A 23,937-nucleotide genomic window follows, 5' to 3' on the forward strand; every position below is an offset into this window, starting at 1 on the left:
ACCATTTATCTGTTGTAGATTTTAATTTCCAAACTATGTTTGCCGCTTTTTGGATTCATTCTTTCGGGCTTCTTTACTGACATAATTTCAGAGTCCTTGTGAGCCTCATGGCTTCTCGTTTTTGAAGGTTTATCGAGTAGAAAGACCCAGACATTCACACTTGGTCTTGTGCCTTTAATGCAGGAAGACAAAGCGAAACACCCACACTCACTCCTTTCCTGATTTGACTCACGCACACACATACACACACGTACATACCACACATAGGCACATTATGAGGTGTGACAGGACATCACATATTTGGAGTTTCACAGCAGGCTGGCATTCCAGGACAGCAAAGAAGAGATAATGTCAGCGCACTGCTGGTTAACTCACTGTTTTATCCTGTTTCTGGGCCACAAAGCATGAAAGGTGTCTGTTTATGACACACACAAACACCACACATGCATACCATGCACACCCACAACACTCACACAGACCACTTTGCCTCTCCCAGCCTGTTAGACGACAAAGGCTAAAAAAAACTTCAAGTGACAAAAGATGCCCATAGACATGGCTGCCAACAGAGACAAAAGCTATGCTCTTGTGTGGATGCATCTGAGTTTTCTTTTTTATGATACATGGTTTCTGGAGCCAGGAAGTGTGCCACACTGACTGACAGGATGTAGGATGATGTTGCGTTGGTGTTTGAATTGTGCTTTTAGAGGTCACAGTCCCCTAAAATAGCTTTTTTGAGTATATTATTGTGCAACACATCTACTTAAAGAGCAGGCTTTGTGAGCGTGTTGATCCTTCATAACCCAGTGCAGCTATATTTAAATGAAGAAATCATGAAATTCACCTAGTCAGCAGTGGAAAAAAGTGCTTCCTCTCCAAACCGCCCACACTGCTTTCAGCCTTGTTGTGACTTGTTTGTCTGTCGTTGGAGGATTTCGGCTTCTTCCAGAACAATTGCACTTAAAAACCCTCATCTCCAGAGGAGCTGGTTACACAGCAACAGAACCGAGCTAAAAACACAGAAATACGAGTGGAGCCTGTGAGACGGAAACTGGAAAATACTCCCTCTCCCACCACGACAAAGTCTCTCTCTGTATGCATGTCAGGTGCATGCATGCTTTTGTTACTTTCATCACTGGTGTGTGTTGTCATGTGCAGCTGTTTGCTCTCCAGTTAGTGTACTGTGTAGTGAGTTAGTGGAGTTACGGCAGTGCGGAGCCTCTCTTCAGTCTGAGCTTCTCTCTGATTTATTCCTAACATCTGTCTTTGGCAGGTGTGTGGAACCACAAGGTCCTCTCTGAGCCTGTGATGTAGCTATCATTGCAGGGAGTGTGTATGTGTGTGTGTTTGTGTGCGTGTGTGCATTTGTGCAAAACAACAGAGAGGGCCTTCCTCCACCCTCTCTCCTTGGGATGAGTCATATTTGAGCCCTGTGTAATCCAAGCTTGTGTTTCATGTGTGTGAACAGACAGACCCTGAGCAGTGGTCTTGGTCCTGACTCCCTCTGGGGCAGTGAGTGGGTGAGACACAGCTATCAACAACAGGCCCAGGCAGCTTCGGTTTCAGGCTCACTACACAAGGAATCCACTCGTCGTGACATATGCACAGATACACACACCAACCACAAACATACATTCACATTGAGCCAAAGCTATTATTCTGTTGCCTGTCTAGCTCCTCCTTAAGTAATATCAGGTAACAAAAGCAGCTTGATGGCAAGCTGTGTGATTGGTTCAGCTACAAGGAAGTGTTAGGATCCAGAGGATGGGCCAGTGGATATAGTTTCACATGAAAAGATAGTGTAACACATTGGTGACACTCAGTCTAACACAGGTAACTCTGTGTGTGTGTGTGTGTGTGTGTGTGTGTGTGTGTGTGTGTGTGTGTGTGTGTGTGTGTGTGTGTGCACGCGTGTATCCACCTGTGGGAGTGTGATTGCAGTGCAGTAATGTCAAGGCTGGGTTTGACACAGTCAACAATGGAGGCTCAAATATTTTGACTTTTTGTATGAAATCACGCAGGGAAAGTGTGGTGACACAGGAAATAGGGCCATGTCACAGGAAAAAAAGGAGCTGTATTTTGTGGATATTCTGGACGGCATTTCAAAGCACCCCATCGCTGGTGTGACAAACTCTTTTAAAGGCACAGCTGGACTTTTAAAAGGGTCTTCTACATTTGCCCCCAGGGGGCAGAAAAAGTCTCCCGGATAGAACAGCGGAAAGGTGATACTGGCAAAGTGGTAGAGTGAAGCCATTTCCCCTTATGACTGTCATTTATTATCTTTTTATTCTGTATGGGAAAGCAAAAGTATCATATTTTATCACACATTGAACTGCAGAGAATAAAAAAACGTTTCTCAGCCATGTAAACTATTTGGCTGGAATTTAAGTTTCACTTGACTGTGGAAAAAAAGAAAAAACCTGTACGTGTTGCTAGATATAACCTGCCCTGATTTTGTCTTTTGACAATGACGAAAGGTAGGTAAGAGCGCAGAAAGAAGAACACAAGGATTGGACGGTGACAGTTTCAATCATTCGCTGAATCTATTGGGACCAGCCTTTTTCAGATCTGCTTTGAAACTGATGTCACAATAACAGAGAAGAAAGAAAGAAAGAAAGAAAGAAAGAAAGAAAGAAAGAAAGAAAGAAAGAAAGAAAGAAAGAAAGAAAGAACTGTGTGAAAGTAACACTACGCATGCCTTAAGACGAACTGTGGTGACCACCGTGTTGTACGGCTCTGGTCTTAATCTCAGCTCACTGAATTGTGGGTTTCCCTGACTTGGTCTCTTTTTCAGCCAATCAAAGACTCTTTATCTCTCACTCAGTGGTCCTCTATTTGTTTCATTCATATTTCATATTTTTGTAGCACTTATTAACAGTTAGTTGACAAATAATCCTAACTGGAAAATTAATGGTTAACATCATAATGTAACAGAAGAATCTTCATTTGGTTAATATTTCTACATGTTTATCTTTGTAATTGTTTCCTCAGTCCCTTCCTTGTGTGTGTGTGTGTGTGTGTGTGCGTGTGCGTGTGTGTGTGTGTGTGTGTCTCACAACAAAACCCAAATCAACACATGTCCATATCTATACTATTCTGCCATTAAAAAAGTACAAAAAAGGTACTGTAGTTAAACCACTATTCTAAAAAGTGCCTGCATCAGTGCAGCCCAAAGTTAAATGGATAAATAATGGCCTGTTTGTCATTCCTGGTGCATGTTGAATTGGCATTTATTTTAATTAATTACCTCAACACTGGAAACACGTGGCTTTGCTCTAGTTACACGCCTGACGGCTGTAGGCATTTTGGCAGGAGTTACACAACAATTGCAACCAAATTCTTCCACTTTCAGAAAAACAGGAAACACCAATCTTTCAACAAGAGATTTTATTAATGCAATTAGAGGTTTATGAGGAAAATATGTTACATTTTGGGGTGTCCTGTTGCCCTTGTGGTCCAAGATACATGCCAAGTACCAACAGTGTCTCTGGTTTAATTCTGGCGACCTGTTGGTTGTCACTCCCTTCAATGATGTTGTAGGTCGTTAGTTTTGTAGTCTTGTAAATCCAGACAGAAAGCAGTGTTTATCCTGTGATTACAGACCACTTTCATTATTTGGGGCAGCAAACACTATTACAAGGCTTCATGTCGCTGAAGTCAGTAAGCATCTCAGTGCTCAGCAAGAAAACTGCTGAGAAATCTTTTGGATAGAAACCAAAACCAAAGATATACACGCCGCCTGTTACCTGTTACCTGTTATTATATGGGACTGGAACACATTCAAAAATGGGCTGGTTAATAATAAAACTGATAAAACCAGTCTATCGCTGTTTCCGTTATCATCTTAACCTTCACCCAGTCACATCTCTCATGTGACATGCGGTTGTTGTGCTTTTCTTTTTCTCCTGTCTCAAACAAGCAGCCGTGTTTTGTTTTTTTTTCCACCACTCAATGTTTTTTATTGAATGAATGAAGATTTATCTTTAATGTATATTCTTTCTCTTTCTTTTGTTTTGATAGTGATAGCTGAGAAAGACAGGAAGGGCAGGGGTGAGAGAGAGTGAGAGAGAGAGAGAGAGACAGAGAGAGAGAGACGGGATGACATGCAGTAAAGAGCTCGAGCAGGAATCATGCGCTAAGGACTCAGGCTTGATACATGATATCTACCACGTGAGCTATCAGGGCGTCCGTCTTTATGTGTCTTCTTACAAAACAGGAATTTAAGATAAGATATTCAAATCTTGATAGTTACACAAATATTTACATTCCCCAACGTAAGGACCATTTCTGTACTGTCTCATTCACAGTCGTTCTCCACACTGTAAAACAGGAAACATCAATAACACTGAATAAAGAGAGATACCCTTATATTTAATGAATGAAATGAAATCACACATAAATGGTAGTGGAAGACAGAAAAATATGCTCTTATTGTGGATGCATGCGGCATCTTAACACATGATAAATAACCTATACAGAACCATAAAAGTGGCTGAATCCTATGACTATATAAATATATATGAATACTAAAACTATATAATAATATAATTCTATATAAATACTATTGTTGCTGTTATCTCTCCATTAGTTAAAATCCAAGCTCTCAGCTTTATCATCAGGTCCTAACTTCACTGCCTCACACAGACAACAGTTAAACTAATCAAGCCACTGGTCAGGCCCTAAAGCGACTTGGTCAATGTGGAAATGCGCAGCTCAATATAGACTCAATGAAAACCTTACAGTCACTTACCCAACAAATCAACATGCAGATGCTTGCCACGATTGCTGTGTTGTCTGAAATGGGACCAGTCACCTTAATATATTCAATTGTTTTGTTGAAGAAGAAACAAGGAGTGTCGTCACACATCACCTGAGCTCCAAGTCAGGGAGTACCACAGACGTGTATTGGCAAGTTAAAAAAAAAAAAAAAAGGTGATGAGATGGTTGAAGATTTGTTCTCGACACACTCTTCCTCCCCTACTTTCTGTCTGGAGCGGCAGAGTGGGAGTGAATTCTGGGCTTTATTTGTCTGGCATTATCTGCTCAGTTCATCAGTAAAGGTTGAACAGATTTACTAACTGTCACTGATAGTTTACAGAGACTAAGCTCAGATATTTCATTATAAAACCTACGCAAATAGTACTGTTTTCCCTCTTCCCTGTTTTGGCTGCATTTTGCAATTCTTGTGTAATGTGGATGTAAATTAGTGCCTGATATTACGGCTTACGTGTTTGTGTGTGTGTTTATGTTTGCTTGTGTATGTGTGAACATGTCTGTGTATGTGCGTGGGCACACGCATGCGTGTGTATGTGTGGTTTTTGTAACAGTACAAAGATGTCCCAAGGGTTTTTTCCCCTTTTCTCATTACAAATGCTAATGTCACATTAATGAAATCGGCTTAGTTTAAGGTTTATAGCGTAGCCTACACTGAGAGATTTGGCCTCGACACTTCCCACATATTTCAAGTTGAATCACATTTTTTCCTTTGGGCATACTATTCTGAGTTACTTTAAAATGTACCGGCCCTGAGTGAAACTTTGGGTGAAAAGTTTAGAGCATGGTTGCCAAGCTTTGTCATCGTTGTAAATTGTCGGGCCACAGGCTGTCGGTTGCCCAGCTTCTGAGGACGACTGTTAGCTTAGCTAGAGCAGTAATGGCTTCAATGAGGGGCTGGTTAAACTAAACACTGTGTTAATGTGCTAGCAGCGGTTTGTGGAGTCACTCGCTGTTAATCATTGCTCAACAGAGAGCTTGTCAGGCACAACAACATACCAGAGAGTTAATCATGGTTATAGATCCCTGTTTTTTATGCAGAGGACATATTTAACAGCTGGGTTTCTAATCATCAGGCCTTTCCAGTGAGCACGTACAGCAATATCAGCAGCCACGATTCCAAGGGTCAATAAAGATGTGAGAAAACAACAGCTTTCAGAGTTGCACATGTAAATGCATTGTTTTACTGTCTGAAATAAAAATGTATGGACGTTTACCAGACTGCTGATTCATAATGTGACAACAGAAATAAATGATTCTGTCAGAAAACTGTAATTTAAAGAGCTGATTTTGTTTTCTATTTATACCCTTTCGCCATCAATCCTAAATCATTTTTCTTACCTGAGTGTGATGGGCATTTTCTAACCTTTCACTGGTGTCTTACTTCTTGCCTCAGTTTGCCTATTTTCCCCCCAAATATTAAAGACATTTAAATCTTATGCGGGGTCTAAGAGGAAGAGATTGTTCTTTGTAATTAAAAGCCAATTTTGTAAAATTGATTAGATTATGCTAATCAAGGGAGATTATATCTTAAAAGCAGTGTGAGGAAGGGAGATAGAGGGAGTGTGAAGAGTGGAAAGGAGTGACAGTCCAGCCGCCATTACAAGCTGCTGATTTCTGCAGAGTGCTTCATAAAATGTCAGAGCGCTTCTCCCTGAGCAAGACACTGAAAAATGGCAGCGCTGTGATGTGCTGGCACCTCACCTGCTGCACTGTGTGTGTGTGAGCGTGAGTGTGTGTGTGTGTGTGTGTGTGTGTGTGACAGAGAGAGAGAGAGCGCAAGAGGAAGAGAGAGTATCAGTGTGTGTGTGCATTTGTGCAAGTGTGCGCTTGCCCGTGTGTACATGCCTGTATGTGTGTTTTTACATCTGTGTGTGTGTGTGTGTGTGTGTGTGTGTCCATGCTGGCCTCCCTCCCATGTTGCAGTGAAGCAGAACAGAGTGGCTGACTGCCTGCTGCTTTGCCTCCCTCTCTGTCAATACAACACTATTCTCTTCCAGCCAGTCATTTTCACATGTTTAACATTAAGTTAAGCACCCGTTTGAACAGAGGAATACAAGTGATTGACATGTGGAGTTTAATGCTGGTGGATTTTCTCTCATCAGAGCGTATGTTGCCAAGCGTTGTTCTGAAACTACTCAACAGCCTTTAAAACCTTCATTTCATTTTAGTTTTTGCACGCACATGTTGCGCTGTGGATTGTGTGCCACTGTAAACACCTAACATGTTTTCTGTTTACTAGCTGATGTGAAGCGCATGTTTGCCTTCATTTAACATTTATCTGTTTGTGCTGGAACAGAAAGCCAGGGTCCATTAATGAAGTCGTCATGTCACAGGTTTTATCAATTCAACAAAAGACTAAGGGTAAAAAGCAGAGTGAGAGAGGAGAGGCAGGGTGGGAAAAGGTGTTAAGGTGCGGGATTGCAGAAGAGTTAACAGCCGAGTGGATAGCAAGTTGTAGGAATGCAGGAAGTCAGAAACCCTCAGCTGATAATCAGAATTCTGCGTATGTGTTTAGTATCACTGGAAAAGCAAACGTGACTTCATCAAAACTATGTACAGTAAGATATTTCAGGCTTTGCTGTGACCTTGGGGAATGCAAAAAGGTATTGCAAGATCATGTGTCAGAGCGTTGTTTTACAGTGATTTACTGGTAATTAATCAAGGACTTTCAGAATGTTACGGTTGGTATTAGTGCTGCAGCTAACAATCACTTTAATTAGCGATTAATCTGAAAGTTATTTTCCTGATTAATCGATTAATCATTTGGTCTATAAAATGTTAAAAAGTGAGGCCTAGAAGCCCAAGGTGACATCTTCAAATTGTTACATCCAACCAAAAATCTAAGATATTTAAGATTTTTTATTGTTTTTTTTGGCATTTCTGCTTTATTTGTGGTGATGACAGCTGGAGAACGAGAGGAAAAGCAGAGAGGGAGAGGGGATGACATGCAGTAAGGGGCCTTGGGCTGGAATCGAACCCAGGCTGCTGTAGTAAAGATTCAGCCTTGATACTTGGTATACACTACGCCAGGTGAGCTACCAGGGCGCCCTTGAGATATTCAATTTACTATCACATAAAAGAAAGACAGCTGGAACTAGATAACGTTTTGCTTGAAAACTGTCTCAAAAGATTAATCAATTATCAAAGTAGGTGTTGGTTAATTTTCCTCTGATCGATCAATCATCTCTTGGCCTGTTGTTTTTGTTAATTTTTGTCGGAAACAAGCAAAGAGTTTCTGGCTTCACTGTCCTCTGTGAGGTGGCCATAATGGTGAATTAAAATGAATTATCACAAACCGTTACGTCGCAGAGGTTGAATCTAAACATCTCACAGCGCAGACACATTTGCTGTGTACAGCTGGGCAGTGTGACAGCCCGCGAAGAAAGACCCTGTGTCGCTGACGGGAGCAGTAAGAAAATCATCTGTGACTCTACGTTTACAACCTGTTCTGTGGGACAACACGTGCTGCAGGAACAGTCTCAATCCAGGCTCTTGTTACTGGTAGTCATGAATAAGCTATTTCTGCCATCACACCACTTATCTGAATTCTGTCACATTTGCACAGTGATATCAGTTATCTCCTGCAAGGAAAGTTTCAGTTGAACAGAACTGACTCGAAATGGTTTCTTCCCATGGAAATGGACAGAAGGGGCTCCAACGATTGCTCAAGCAAGGTTTGCCGCTCTCTGGCTATTCCATTGTTCTGTCACTGTCAGTTTGTTTTGCCATTTGACATGCATGTCATTTGCATTATGCATATCTGAGGTACTGCGCTCATTCTGCCCCCTCCCCCTCTTTCCCTCTCTCTCTCTCTCTCTCTCTCTCCCTCTCTCTCTCTCTCTCGCTCTGTCTGTCTTCTCTCCTTTCCTTGGTAATTCCCTGATATCTTGATGCTATTTCCTGTTGTTCGGTTTTATGTATGTTTGTATTTCCTGCATTTATTTAAATATGTGCAGGCCGCAGAATGAGGGATATCTTATTCAGATTTAAACAGGAAATCACACTCAACAGTGATAATCCAGCCATCCGTTTCATCAGAAATATTGTGAAATTTTACGTGATTGCAGTGAAACCTGATATGAGCTCAAAATCAGGCACTATCAGTAAGATCATTTCAAGTAATAAGTTGTTTTTGCTTAAACATACAAGCACTGAGCAAAACATTTTCAGAATTAATATAGTGAACTTTTTTAGATTAAATGTACATTTCCAATAATAAATTTGGATATTTTGGATTTCTACTTACAGTAAGTCAGATTTCACCAAGCAAAACTGATAAGACAGGTGTCTACTGAGATGCAAGAAACAGGACTGGTTATGTCCAAAACAAGATGTTTACACCTGAAGCAGATTAAGTTGCTGTTGCTTTAAAGCATCAGTTTGCTCAAGCTCGTCTGTTCTGGATCAGTCTGACTGTAAAGGTTATTTTTCTCTAGACTCAAATCACAAAAGTACTAGATATCACAATATTCAGCAATTACAGCAGACATAATTAAAAATGCATTTTCAGTTGATTTAGTAGTGCAAAATTTTGCAAACGTCTGCAGATGTCTTGTTAAATACTGGGAAATTTTAGCTACTGTATTTAATGTGGGATATGTTTTGTGAAGTGATTTGTGCAACTAGTATCTAAGCTCAGTGTTTCAGGCCTTGGGGTACATTTTTTTTGCAAATCATCACTTTTACTCTTTGCATTGCGTTGCTCTGCTCTGAAAATTGGAGTAGAGCAAATGTAAAATACTGCGGTGTGTAATCTAAATGGTAAATAACCTCCACAGGCATTGGTTTACCACTCACCTTTCCTCTAATGCATGTGGTGTGCGTGTGTGTGTGTGTGTGTGTGTGTGTGTGTGTGTCGGGGGGGGGGGGGGGGGGGCATGAATGTGTGTCTATATTCTCTGAAGCATTGAGATGGTGTTATTTTGCGCTTCCAAACTGCTCCAAAGTCATTATGGACTCTTGTAGACACATGCAGCCAGTGGCGAGCAGATCTGGTTCAGTCTGCAGAAAAACCGTAATGAGCAGTGAGACTGGCAGATGAGTGTGAGTGGCTAGCAGAGGGAGAAGGGCAGATTCATCAGGGATGATTGCCTGATGCACACTTCTGGTTTTTTGATGTGAAGACCCGGCTAGGTTACCATGGGGAGAATAATTAGCTTTGGCTGGATGCAGATGCGAATGAGCATAAGAGATGGGAATTTTCTTATTGAGCTTACTTTATGATACTTAGAATGGTGCATACGGGCGTGCTTGTGTGCGCATACATACACATATACTCAGAGAGTCTTTTCGCAAACACACGCACACAGACACACACTCTCTACTGGCTCATTCTCTTCTATTTATGGCCAGGAAATGGGAGTAGTGCTATGTCTGGTTGAGCTGAATAACACTATTCTGTCACACATAGGTTTGACATCAAACACAAGTGACAAGCCTATCCTATTCCTCTCTACCGAGTCATCACCATGTCCCAAAATCACATTATTGTCACTGGGAACCCAGCAGAGACGGATGGTGAGTAGGGGTGTTGATTCCAGCCTTTGGCATCTACAGTATGCTTGAAAAGGCAAATAAAGCCATTTGGCAAGAGCTGATTTCTTGTCATTTCAAAAATATACAGAATGCGTGTGGCATGCCATTTGGTTTTATATTTTATCTAAACCCTCTTACAGCGACATGGATACGCGTGCGTTTTTTTACGACAGGGCCCAGTGAATACTGAAGCTGGAAACTGTTCAGCGCTAACGCCACGCTCTACCATTTCCGACACACAGGACCATATCATTACCTTTTTGCCCTGGCAGGCAGTAAGCAGCTCTAGCGTGGTAAGCTCCAGTGTTACATGGAGGCAGGCAGGCGGGCAGTGGTGTGGCTGTAATAAGACCTGTGGCCAGCACCACTGCCAAGGCTAGCTGAGGCGGGGTGAGAGATGGTGCCCATCCCCTACATGCCCTGCTCTGCCATCTGTCACTGGGCAGGAGCAGAGCCGAGGGAGGGGTCTGAGTCACTCTAGTTGTTGTCACCTAGACAGGCCACACTGGGGCATGCTGTCTCTTTGTACTCCTTTCAGGCCTTGGTGCGATCCATTGTCAGTTTTCGAAGCAGTTCTGCAAATATCCTATTTAATTTTTGGATTCGGTGATTCAGTGTAGATTTTTTAATCGCACATTTAACATTTATTTCATTAAGGTCTTTTTCCATGGTGTCATGAAGTGCTTGAGTACAGTGATATAGCACAAGCAGCACAGGCCATTACAGCACCACCAAAATAGAGCTGGAATGATTAGCCAATTAATAAAGTCTTTTTTAATTGAAAATACCAAACATTCCCTGGCTCCAGGTTCTGAGTTGTGAGATAATAATTAGTGTGATAACAACTGAATGTCTTTGGGTTTTGGACAAACCAAGCAATTACTTCACCTTGAGCTTTAGCAAATTGCGATGGACATGTTTCACTAATTTATCGACCAAATGATCAATCAGCAGCCCTACAATATCTCACTATTTCTGTTATGACCTTTCAGATTCTGCAACCAGCATGATATCACACAGTACATGCTGTCTCTTTAAATGTTCCCTGAGTTGATGTTTGACTCTGGACAAAGGTTGTCACTTAATTTTTGCCAAGGCGCCTGGTTATGTCATTTCCTGGCTGACGGTGTGCGTGCAGGGAGGGGAGGGATGAAGGGAGGAGAAAAGGGGTCAAGTGAGCTTGTGCGTGCACTCTGCTATGAGCAAGATGATCTTGCTCAGTTAGTGTTCATTGCCAACAAGCATGCAAAGTACAAACATCCATACGCACATGTCGTGCCCACAAAGACACACGAACATATACAAACACGACAAGAGAGATGGGAGGTTCGATATGTGCCGGAGCAAGGTCAGAAATGAAAGATGTTGATTCAGAAGCGGTCATCTCACTTTCACAAACACAACTGCAACAGAAAGTACCTTTTCTGTGTGCTTCTGTGTGCGTCTGTGTGTGCGTGCACGCCAGTGTGTGTGTGTTGCCTTTCAGTAATGAGTCATTCATGAGAACAGTTTGTCACCTGGTAACCACCAGAGGAGCTTGTGGATACTAGACATGTGTTATCAATTCTCAGAAAGACCTTCAAATTATAGAATTAAATTACTGAAAAAACAAGTCTCTGTGTTTGATTTGAGCGACAGAAAAACTGTGAAAAAAAGTGTTTAAAAAATACAAGCAATGACTCCCATACACTGATTAAACATGAAGCGCTAATAGTGGATTACTCATTCCGATCCTCTTCTTCACCAGCAACCTTCATCATGACACACTTGCTATGTTGACATTTCTCTTGTTAGCTGCTCGGAGCAGGACACAGCTAAATGGAGGTCCGCGTTTGACACAGTTGCAGATGACAATAAAAGGCGGGGAGTTAGAGATCCAGAGGACAGAGTGAATGTTACGGAAGCAGCGTTCATAGAGTCTTTGTCGGCTGCGGCAAGAAGAAAAAAGAAAGAGAGCTGGGAGCCACCGTGTGTCTTTGAATGGGGTCAGGGCATCATGGGGAATAATGCATTTCCCCTTCTCTTGCGCCAGGCGCTCCTTCCATTACGGCTGGAGAAGAGACATTGTGTCCACACTCTGATTACCACTGATCCATGCTGATGACTCTGTTGGCGGATTATCTCAGTTAGTATCAGCCATCTGTTACTGTGTGTACGTGTGTGTGTTTTTTTGTGTGTATGTGTGTGCGTTGAAGGGGCGAGGAGGAAAGGGGCAGGAGTGAGACACACAGGGGGTTGAATAGTTTGAGGCCGTGACACATGCACACACACACAGACACACAGACACACAGACACACAGACACACACACACACACACACACACACACACACACACACACACACACACACACACACACACACACACACACACACACACACACTTCTATAGGCACATGTATTGGCAGTCTTACGTAAAACCGCTGCACACGTAACCGAGCACCATTACATACAAGCAGCACAGACATACAACACCACAAAACAAATGCATGATGTAAGGCCACATACCAAGCAGCACAGGCCATTACACCACTACCAAGTGCACGCACTCCATCTTTCCTTTATGCTATTCTGCTCTCCTTTCAGATGATGCTGACGTGAAGGCTCCTATATGACCGGCACATGCAATCATAAAACCGCAGAGCTGTTTATAGCTACACTATCTCCTGAAGGGCTGTTGCATCCAGCCACTATTAGCTGCATGCGTTGACAGCTGGGTGCTGTGGTGTATTTGTGGACGTGACTCTGAATCCGGCGCTGGAGCACATCTTATAAATCATAGTTCAGCCATTAGCATAAATTCTCCCTCTCCTTGCATCTGTGAGACCTGCTGTTTCTGGTTGCACCGCTCTGCGTTGATTGGTTGGTGTTGTTCAAGTCAAATTGATTTAGCCGTTCACGGAGATTATAACGCTTGCCTTATACCGCCACTGTGGTGTGCCGTTAATTACCTATAAAATCAAGCTAATTCTGATGCTAAATCCATTTTAATTTCTCATAATTAAGTCAGGATTGGATCCTTAAATACCTTGGCGCTCCATTATTGTTGCAATCATTGTTGTGGCTGTGTATTTGGTGGTACATTGCTGAGCTCAATCTTATTATTGTTATTAGATTTAATTGCACTAAGTGATCAGTTTGCAGTTGTCGAAGGAAGATGGACTTGCATCGCAGTCGTTTTTTCCCCCGCTGTCCTTTCTTTCTCCATCTCTCATCCCAGAAAGAGGCCCTTTGAGAGATTGTGAGAGATGAGAGGAGATGAGGGGGAGGGTAGCTCTGCTTTACACCTCTGCAAAGGAGGGATTGCTTTTTTGTTGTTTGTTAGGGGGGAAATCAATTCTGTTCACATCATCACGTTTTGACAAGGCGAGACATTAAGTGCAGATATTGAGAAACGACAGGAATGGTTTACAGCCTGTCCTTCATCTCCTCCACTTTTTTCCTTTCTTCTGTCTTTTTTTCCACAACAAAATCAGAGTGCATTGTCTTGCTTATCCTTTTTTTCCCCCTCAATCTCGTTTTCTCTCCCTCTTCCTCTGTTTTTCCTTCCCTCTGAAAAGGTAGGGAATGATCCGCTTCACTTACCAGCTGACACCACATAAGCTTGCTCGTCCTCTGAGACACGAGCCTTTTGTTTTCATGTGCATTATGATAATTATGAAGGGCCACAGCTCCTCTCCATTTTCATCACACTTCTAATGATACTTACATTTTTTGTCAGGAGCGACCATGAAAAAAAGATCACTCTTTTTTCTAATCTTGTGAAAGAATCCCTTTTTTTCATGTTTTTTTTTTTTTCACCCTAACCTGACATTTAAAGGGTGACAGCCGAAGTGAAGGAGCACAGAGTGTGACAGCCATTCATGCAACAAAATGTGGCAGAGAGGTAACAGTTTTTGGTTAAGATTACTCTGAAACTCTTCATCTTCACTCAGCCAGAAATTTATTCTTGTATCTAATATTAAATGCTCATTTATTTGCTGTTCGGGTTGATAATTTGGCTCTTTAACCCACATCCCATCACCTTGCATGAGAGGCCGCTCAAAGGACCTTTGACCTTGCTTATAATTACACAACCACCATCTTTTCACTGCAGCAATGGCAGTCATGGCTGCCCAAGTCCGATGGCACACCAGCCTCCTCCCCGTGGACTGCAGCAGGTTTTCTTGTCATCCTCGCCTCTCGCTCTCCCTCGCTCCCTCTCCCACTCTCCCTCTCTCTTGTCAGTGTTGCTCCTGGCGAAAGGCTGATACTTGATATTCAGAGGATAGCAGCTTTTGTCTCAGAGATTTAATCAGTGGCTCTGCTCCCACTGCAGAGGAGAGAGGGAGGGAGGGTGGCGGAGGGGTGGCAGGAGAGAGGGAAGGAAAGAGAGATGGAGGCAGAAACTGTTTATGTGTAATGACACAATAACAAAGCCTGCCTGTAAAACACAATCTGCAAACTGTGCTTTTGAAGGGGATTTTCAGTCCTGGATTAGTGTCAGGCAGAGGGATATGGAAAAGGAGAAGAGAGAAAAAGAGTCAGGTTGATGTGATAGACAGCGGAGGTGATTTTGTGTATATGTGTGTCTGCAGTGGGGGTTGAATTGTGTAAAGTGTGCGTTCAGCCGTGTGTGTACAAATTCATGTGTTTTGAAACTGCTTTCTATTTATTTAGCTGCACAAGTTAGCGGCAGTGTGGGCACAGCCACATTGTGTTCTCAGTTGTAAGCAAAAGGGGATTAAAGTTGAATAACGTAAGTAAAATATTTGGCTGCAGAATGACCAAATGTTTCTTGTGAGGGTTTATGTTGTTGGTTGGTTGATAATGGCTGGCATGACGACTGTGAGACTGATAATGGAAAGCTGCCGTGTTGGTTAATGCACCCATCATCTAAAAGCCTCTCCATTTAGTTCAAGTTACAACTGAAAGGACTCAGGGAGCAATGTTGTCTTTAAAGCCTCAAAGAGCTCTTAAATTCAAATGTCTTTTTTATCAAGGGGGTGTAAAGGGATCCTGGTTGTCAAACACAGGTGTGCATGTGTGCACATGCGAGTTTGTTTGCGCATGTGAGCCCCTTGTGTGTCTGAGGGAAAGGAAAATGACAGAAAAGTTAAAAATGTGTTATTTGCCCATTTTGTTTTTGGAGTTTTTTCACTAACCTCTGTCAGTCCCACTGCAACCTCAGCAGAGTGAGTTCTCGGTAAAAAGTGACTGTCCTGTGGCAGAACACATTGGCAGCACTGGTATTTTTCCTTGTGTCAGAATGTTTAACTTGCTTTGTTGTCTGGTATTAGAGTCCTTAAAGATGTCATCCTCCTTCATACCCCATATAGAATCAATGCAGGCTTGGAGCCAGTGAGCATGGCTAAATAGAAATATTGTTCAGGGGAAGTGAGATGTGAAAGGAAAAGTGTCAGGAGATGTGTGTGTGTGCGTGCGCTCGCTTGAACATGTTGTGTAGGTGTGACAGTATGCATTCGTGTGTATGCGTTCAAACATGTGTGTTTGCGAGTGTATGGGTGGGTGTGCTTTGCTATTGTAACCCTGCTGATTGGATTGTGTTTGACAGATATGGAGTCTGGAGAGCGGCTGGCCTCCCCTGCGCCCACCCTGTCTGCTGCTCGCACCTCCTCCCCTGCGGCCTCTTCTTCCTCCTCCTCCTCTTCTTCCTCTTCATCATCCCCTGCTCCCCACTCTAAGAACAGCCTGGCCCCCAGCCCCTCAGCATTGGGATCCACCCTCAGCACCTCCGGTAAGAAACACTTTTTTACCCCTCTAGATCTTCTGCCTCTTAAAGACCATGTCTATTGAAGAAAAAATACGAGAAAACACTGCAAACAGTTTCCATGTAACCATAAAAACATGTCAAATATGGTCACCTTCATGTCTCGATAGCATTCAGAATCCTCCTCATTTCTTTACCATGAAAAATGAGTTTCCTCCAGTATTAATTATACAGTTATTTTGCAGCCTGTGTGAATACACCTCTCTCCCAGCTACAAAGATTTTTTTTTTTTCCTGACAGCTTGGGTTGCAATTGAAAAGCTGCTGCATTAATGAATCCCAAACAATTAGGGGGCTCTTTTGTGTGAGAAACACACACATGCTTCGCCATGTCTCCTGACAACCTTCAGCTCTCTGGCTCCAGCTGCCTCAGAGTCAGGCTCAGCACGACACTGTGCGTGTGTGTGAGTGAGTGAGTGAGTGAGTGTGTGTGTGTGTGTGTGTGTGTGTGTGTGTGTGTGTGTGTGTGTGTGTGTGAGAGAGAGAGAGAGAGAGAGAGAGAGCCCCTGCCTGCATGATTTAACATTTGTCAGCCACTCAGTGTCTAGTCAGCCCTGTACGGTATCCAGCCTCCTTTCTATGTATTGGTCAAAGCCATTAGGCAAAGAGGACTGTGTGTATATTTGGTGTGAGTGTGTGTATGTGTTTGTATCTCTGTGTGTTTCACAAATGTCCCTTGTGAGAGCGAGTGAATCATTTGCTCATACTCGCTTTCTCCTCATTTCTTAATGTCTCACTGTTGTTTCATGGGCTTAGTATACACACACACACATACACACACATAAACCAAGATTGCACAGAGCAGGGAATAGCATATCCAGCTTTCTCCATGATTGTTGTCTTTTCTTTCTGTTACGAGAAGAGGAAGTGAGCAAAATAAAGCCCCTTGTTTTGTCCTCCATCTCGTCAGTGTTGCCCCAAAGAAGAAGCCATTAGGAGCATCTCCTCCTTATGCATTATACATCCCTCTTATCCCTCTGTGCCATTACGTGTGCTCAGATTTTCTAGATAAGCGATTTTGGACTGAGCGTCAAATGCAATGCTGACAGGCAGGCTGTTAGCTGTGAACTTCTGCTGTGCTTTAAGCCAATTCTTTTTCACTTCACACAGCGTCTTGCTCGTTGCGTGAACTGTAAGTTAAACATATATACGGTGCCTATGCGCATACACAAGTAAGACAAAAGAGTCATCTCTGTCGCTTTCCCACATCCAAGTACCATAATTAAAAGGAAAAACATTTTCAACCAGAAAAAACAGGAATATGTCAAGTGTATTGTGTAAGCAGGTAACATCAGTAATTACGTTTTGCAGTGATATACTATCATCACAGACTGTGCAGGCATTGATTCAAAGTCCTTTGCCAATGTGCCAATAACACTTAAGAAAAAAAAGCTGAAGAACATGGAAATGAGCACGGACTCTCTCTCTGTGTGTGTGTGTGTGTGTGTGTGTGTGTGTGTGTGTGTGTGTGTGTGTGTTTGCACGCGTGTCATTGATGAGGATATCACTTGGAGAATAAAAGCTGATCGGCGCTTGTAGCACTCTCTTCTTCGGGGATCAACTCACGGATGCAATTAACTTAAATCTGTCTGTGGAAATTTGATTGACTGCAACAAACAACAAATTAATCCCCCTTCGGCAGCATCCAAACATGAAAAAAGCAGGCGGTGCAGTTTGTCAGAGTGGAGGAAGGATTGAAACAGAATGAGAAAGAGGGCGAGGGAGCGAGAGAGCGACAGAGACACAGAGCGAGGAAGAGAGAGTAGGTAATCCTAGGTATGTCTTTCCTGTGCTTCTGTCTCGCTTCAAATTTTTAGATTTAATTATTCGCCTTCTGGAAGCCTGCATTAATATTGAAAAGGCATTTGCAGATGCCTAGAAAGGAAAGGGGTGTGTGGGGGGAGAGGTGGGCACCCCAGGCATAAATGAACGCTGTGGCTGGCCTTTCTGGGGGTTGCATTGCAGTCGTTTATCTTCGTATCCACTAGCTGACGCTGGCAAGGCGGGCTCTACATATTCAGCATATTCTAATGACATTCAAAAGGCAAATTTTGCTGTCTTGTGGTAGAGAGGGGCCTTGAAACCAACACAAAGGGCTATACTCTCTCACACTGCTGGCATGCTGGTGAGGCTTTGTTTCTCGCCACGTAACCACACACAGGTTGATTCTCACTTAAAAATAGTCTCTGAGATGCATCTCCAGATTCATGCTCATTTACAGTCATCCTCTGTGTTTTGGTATAACGCACAAATAACTGGCCCTCCTGTGTCTCCCTCTGGATAATTAGATCGCAGACTGCATTAGTTCAGAAAACACTGTGCTCCAGTGTCACTCTATTTTACATTTCTGTGGTGTGTGCAAGTGTATAGTAGTTTGACATTTTCATCTGCAGTGTGTACAACACTTTCCTTTTCTTCAGTCATCACTTTTTTGCATGTGTATTACCTGGCTTATGCAGAGGCATCAAGCAGGCTTGCTCTCTTTTTCTGGAATAGAAATTGAATTTGCATGAAATATGCTCACACCAAATTGCATCTGACTCTGGGAGGAGGTAATACGTGGCAGTCGCCCCTGCCAGAAATGATTGTGCTCAGGAAAATGCTAGACGATGATGATGTTGATGAAGTATTCTTCTGTGCTGAAATTGAATGCCAAAAGGATGGAAGGAGGTTAGCTTTTTACGCCTTATACGCACACTTCTTTTTCTCACCAACAATATCCATTCTTTGTCACAGCGCAGCATATACGGAGCACTCTAAAATGGAGAAATATCAATACACAAATAGTTGTGTGCTGAAATTGGATTATGACAAAATGCTCTGTAATTTCAATGTGAATGTTTTACTGTAAAGAAATAAGCATCGTCCTGAAGCAGCAGTCAGTCTGTCATGCTCAGAAACAGTACGGTTGCCTTTTAAAATTAGGTGCAGTGTGCACTCAGTGAAAGCTAAATCTGAAGGTAATTCTTAAACAAATAGAAGTCGGTCTTTCTGTATTTAATTCTTCTATAGTCAGGTGGATAAGAAGCGACACCTTCAAAAGCTGTTTAAGTCTAGTTTTAACACCCTGTCGGTCCTTACATGAAAAGAGCTCAGTGAGGCAATTTGAGAACAATGTTCTTGGTCTACACAAATAAACATATGAAACTATCATTAGGGCAATGAGTTGTGCTAAAGGTGCAATAAACAACTGTCATACCAGCTGTGCACTCATGTCAAAATTCACTTAATGGAAGAAAAGATTTGTTAGATATGCACAAGTAATAAAATCGAGTTAGAACTGAGTATTTTTAGAAACTACAGTTCACAGTTCAAATTCGGCTATAAATCCTGTGATATAGGACTGTTTAATTAGCTACTAAACAGTAGCTTGCGACAACAAAATGCCATTAAACAGTAACAACTATTAACAAGAAAATTTCCAATTTTAACAATAAAGTCAAACTCTCTGTGTTAACAAATCAGCATCTTATTTACTGTCAAAGAAGCAAGTGTCATCTTGTGTTTGCATATTTAGTGGAAATGTCAAAAAACTCAACACAAACAGCATCATTTCTCATTGTACAGGACAGTTTTTGTATGGAACAGACAAAAGTTGAGAGGACATCTCGACTTGTTGCTCTGTATCACTGGCTAGTGTGTTGTTATACACGGCTATCTGTTGTGGATGGCATTTGAAAACATTTTGGACAATTTGAACATGTCTTCCTTGGTTTGGATCTATCTCAGGCCGTCTGTTTGGAGCAGCGGGAGAGCAGCCCTTCATTGGCTCCACATTGTCAAGTGCCTTCCCTCTGGTCAACCACCCAGCCTTTGGAGCCATCTACACTGCCGGAGCAGGCAGGCCTGAGTTTGGAGGCCTGGGTTCCCTGGGCATGTCAGCGGCTCTGGCTGCCCACCCCCAGCTAGGAGCCCTCTCTGGTAAGACGTGGACTTTTGAGTTTTGGGCATCAAATGGCTAAATGGGGAATTGACTTTAATCCTCTTCTCTCCTCTCCTCTCCTCTCCTCTCCTCTCCTCTCCTCTCCTCTCCTCTCCTCTCCTCTCCTCTCCTCTCCTCTCCTCTCCAACAGAGTGGTGGCGAGCTGCTGAAGCCCATGGACGAGGAGCTGCTGCCTTTCTCCCCTCTTTCATCGGCTTCCCTCCATTCTTCACCCCTCACATTCAGCCGAACCACAGCGCCAGTCCTGTTCAGATCAGGATGCCCGGCAAGAATAGCCATGCTCCGCCTAAAGGTACAGCACACATCTGCGTTATTATGGTAGAGTTATAGCCAGAGACTAGCAGGCGATCAAGGAACATTTCATTTTGTTTTAAATTAAACTTCAGCATGTCCATATAGTTATCAACATCATCCTGTCATATGAGTGATGTGATGTGGACGTTTGTGAATTACCTGCTTCTCTAAGAGGCACTGAATACACACAACCCTACCTCTATCTCTCTTCTCCCAAAATCTCTATCATCTTCTTCTTCCACAGCCTAAATCCACTTTGTCCTATGATGAGATTTCTCCTTTTCAAGACACATTTAATGACTTTCATTCCTCCCTTAGTGATTCTGTCAACCTCTCTCTCCCCCCCTTTCCCTCGTGTTCCCGCTCGTAATCTCTGTTTCTTGCACTCTTTTAATTTCACAGTATCTTTTAATTTATCTTTTATTATGTAAACCACTCATGTTGGGCTTGTGCCTCGCGCAGCCAGCATGTTTGATGAGATACATGTATAAATCAATATTTTTATTAGTCTTATTCCATTCTGCAGTTAGTTCCAGATATTTCATTATCCTGCGTAGCAAAGTTCTCGGAGAAGATGGAGCTGATTAGTAACACAGTACATCTGTTTTGTGTTTCTAGGGGTGAATGGGGCAGTGAATGGCAGCGGGGTCTGTCCTCCCACCACACAATCAGGGAGCTTTTCTGCGAGTCCGGCTCCTGTTCAGGCATCGGCCAAGCCAACCAAAAATTCAGACCCCTCAAACAGTCACCGTAGCAGCCCTCAGAACAATCCAGCAGAGTTGGTGGAAAAGCCAATCCAGAAAACTAAAGAGAAGGTCAGTCCTGAGATTTGCGTTCCTCCTCACTTTGAAAAGAAGCGACATGTGAAATGCACTAGTCATACATTATGCAGTGAAGCTGATTCTCGCAGTTTTTTCCCTCGACTCAGAAGCCACGGAAGAAGGCAGCAGATACTTGTGTGGCGAGCAACAGCGAATCAGGCACGTCCTCGGACAGCTCGAGCGACGGGTCCCTCAGCAGTGATCTGGAAGACCTAGTAGAGGATGATGAAGATGATGATGATGACGATGAGGATGACGAGGAAGAGGACAAACAGAGTGAACTGTCGGATTCTGAGAAGCGTACAAAGAAGAAAACAAAGGTAAATTAGGATCGTAGATAATTAAGTGTGAAAGTGTTTTTTGTTAAATACAGAGACAAAGGCAGAGCAGTTAGCCTCTCGGTGCATTCGGTCACTTAAATGTGGAATGAATTATTTGTTCTTTGTTCAAAAGCTTCTTAATTTTACTTCCTTCCCAGGTTTTGATACCTAGCACTGGAACTGCAAAGACTGACAGGCGACTTTCAGGGGAGCCCCAAGACAAGAAGGTCCCCTCCAACCCCCCTGCCCTGGTGCCCTTACCCTGCTCTGTCTCCCCTCCTGCCTTGTCCCAAACCTCGCCGCTGGCCCTGCACAGCTCTAGGTCCCGGACAGAGGGGCCACAGCAGCACTTCAGTGTGATCCAGTCCACTGGCATGGCTGCCAACTCAAAGCCCCTGGCACTCCTCACTCAGCCTCGTAGGGAGTCTTCACCGTCTTCTTCCCCCATAGCCCTCACCACATCTCCAAAGGCACTCTCCAGCACTGCATCTCCCAAACCTCCCAAACTGCTGCCCTCCTCCTCCCCCCAGCACCTGCCCCTCTCCCTCTGCTCCTCCCCTAAGCCTCTCTCTGTACCCTCTCCACCCCGCTCGACTCTCCCACCATCTACCTCCCCAAAACCTTCTGGTTTGACCTCATCTGTAACAAGCTCCAAGAAGTTCTCTCTGAATCCGCCTCGGCACATTCCTGGCTCTGCAAAATCCAACAAAAGGAAACATCTGGAAGCTTCGCTTGCGCAGATCAATGAGTTCAGGCTCAAACAGGTAAGCCAACCTGTTAACAGCAATTGAAGAAATTTTACCCTTTCCACACAAATGACACCAGTACTTTGCATATTCACAGTGTGCTGTGAGGCAAAATAACTATAGCTGCACAGTCAGCGTTGGTGAACAAAGTTATTCCTAACAAATTGACAGTAATGAATTTATCCACTGAAGCTGAGTGTGCACTTAGATTTGCAGTTTCTCTCTTTTTCTTCATCATTACCACACCATAACCATCACCTCGTTTAATCCAGTGGCCATTTACCACATTTATTTAACACAAGATCCAAGCAGCTTGCAGACAGCTGCTGTGACTGGTAAAGCTGCACACTCAATTTAAAACTGAAATCAGAAGATTTGCTGTTGCGGTTTCCCATTCACAAGAGGCAAGGGTTTTGTATCAGAGAGAAACATGTTCCAAAGGGCCTCTTTAAAATTATAACATGGCCTAAAGCAAACTCTTACAAGTGTAGTTGGACATCAGAGAGAATATTTGCTTTGTATGGTTGAATTAGAAGGCAGTACTTGTTTGAGTAAACTTGCAGGGCACGGGGATTGGACATAGAAAAACAAGCAGACATCTAAGACATTTATATATGTTAATATCTATTACCAATAACTGGATCTGTTTATACATTTGGTGTGACAGTGTTGAGTTTCTGTGCTAAGCTTGGGAGAGGAAAGAGTTCAGAGTCAGTGATTGTTTTGTCATTGTGTACTGTAGTTAATGACTCTGTTTTTACAGATAGGCAATTAGTAATGTGTAATGAACACTAGGGATGTTAAAAACATGCACTCTGCAACAATTTGTCACTGATATCTTCCAGCCTTGTAGTGAGTGCTTAGTCTCTTGCACAAGATACTGGAGTATCTTCACAATTTAATTTCGTGCTTACATAGGTTAAGATTTTTTTCCACATTGTGCGCTGTACTGTCTCATTTGATGAATGGTGTTAGCTGTTAGATTGTTTTTTACTTTTTTGTTTTTCTTGCTCAACTTAGCACTCTAACATCTCACTCTGGTCGATTTAATCATACTGTCTGAGCTGGTAATTTAACCTTAAAGCTGCTTTCGGCCAGATATGTTATATCAAGTTCAAACTGCCTTTCATGAATGGATCATAAGCCCTGTGATCTATGTGTTTTCATGATGGTTTAAGTAACTACTTTTAACTAACTTACAGTGGTTACTGCGGCAAAGATTGGCTTGTTGATAACATTGTTAATGCTTCGCTGTCATTACCATTCTGAAGCACACTTCGTGTCTGCACACATGCTACTGTATTATTTATGATTTTCAATTGGTTCAGATGAAATGGTGTAAAAATTGACATTTTTCTTTGCTTTGACTACAAAGATGCCTTTTCCTCAGATGAAATATGAATGATAGCACAATAATCAATAAGCTAAACCTTTTGAGATCAGCTTATTCTGTGAAAATCATTTTCCCCTTTCCTGTTTTACCAGTATAGAGAAGTTTACAACGAGCTAAATTCCCCCTGTGGTTTCAGCACTGTTACTGTATTTCATGGTCTGTGAAATTGATTTGTTTCACTTCACATCACATCCAGTTGAAAGTGCAATGTTAAAGTCTAACCTGCCTTTACTTAAACACAGATTGAAGCAAACTTGTCATAATCAGTGTAGAAAAGGCAAACATGCTCAGCTGCATGATAATAATGATGATGGAGCTTTTCAAATGTGCAGACAAGTAATTACAA

General features: G+C 42.7%; 1 protein-coding gene across 11 annotated transcripts in view; it reads left to right on the forward strand.

Moving 5' to 3' along the window:
- The window catches only part of baz2ba (bromodomain adjacent to zinc finger domain, 2Ba), a 66,720-nt gene that overhangs the window by 21,280 nt on the left and 21,503 nt on the right, over positions 1-23,937 (forward strand). For all 11 annotated transcript variants that reach the window (XM_070986660.1, XM_070989861.1, XM_070987447.1 and 8 more), the window contains exons 3-8: positions 15,860-16,042; positions 19,804-19,995; positions 20,148-20,309; positions 20,930-21,126; positions 21,240-21,452; positions 21,611-22,216. In XM_070986660.1, coding sequence (XP_070842761.1) covers positions 15,862-16,042; positions 19,804-19,995; positions 20,148-20,309; positions 20,930-21,126; positions 21,240-21,452; positions 21,611-22,216 — 1,551 coding nt within the window. In that variant the 5' untranslated portion in view covers positions 15,860-15,861. The remainder of the gene's footprint in view (positions 1-15,859; positions 16,043-19,803; positions 19,996-20,147; positions 20,310-20,929; positions 21,127-21,239; positions 21,453-21,610; positions 22,217-23,937) is intronic.

This window comes from Chaetodon trifascialis, chromosome 1 (assembly GCF_039877785.1).
Source record: "Chaetodon trifascialis isolate fChaTrf1 chromosome 1, fChaTrf1.hap1, whole genome shotgun sequence".
NCBI lineage: Eukaryota > Metazoa > Chordata > Actinopteri > Chaetodontiformes > Chaetodontidae > Chaetodon > Chaetodon trifascialis.